At 56.4% G+C, this 204-nt stretch overlaps 1 protein-coding gene across 3 annotated transcripts in view; it reads left to right on the top strand.

Annotated features, from left to right (window-relative positions):
• The window catches only part of SYT17 (synaptotagmin 17), an 80,913-nt gene that overhangs the window by 6,097 nt on the left and 74,612 nt on the right, over positions 1-204 (top strand). For all 3 annotated transcript variants that reach the window (XM_006146576.2, XM_027771083.1, XM_006146577.2), the window contains exon 3: positions 49-197. In XM_006146576.2, the coding sequence (XP_006146638.1) occupies positions 49-197 (149 nt within the window). The remainder of the gene's footprint in view (positions 1-48; positions 198-204) is intronic.

Here is a 204-nt window from a genome sequence, read left to right as displayed (position 1 = left end):
CCTCACTCCTCCCCCCTCCCCCCTGCCCACCTTCCCCAATGGCCTCAGGGTTTTCTTTCTAGAATCTCTGATCTGCTGCTGTGCAGATGGACCTGCCGACACTGCTGTCAGAAATGCTACGAGTCTAGCTGTTGCCAGTCAAGCGAGGATGAAGTTGAAATTCTGGGACCTTTCCCAGCCCAGACTCCTCCCTGGCTGCAAGTC

This window comes from Tupaia chinensis, unplaced genomic scaffold, assembly GCF_000334495.1.
Source record: "Tupaia chinensis unplaced genomic scaffold, TupChi_1.0 Scaffold000182_1, whole genome shotgun sequence".
Classification (NCBI taxonomy): Eukaryota; Metazoa; Chordata; class Mammalia; order Scandentia; family Tupaiidae; genus Tupaia; species Tupaia belangeri.
This window is presented reverse-complemented; position numbering and strand designations above follow the sequence as displayed.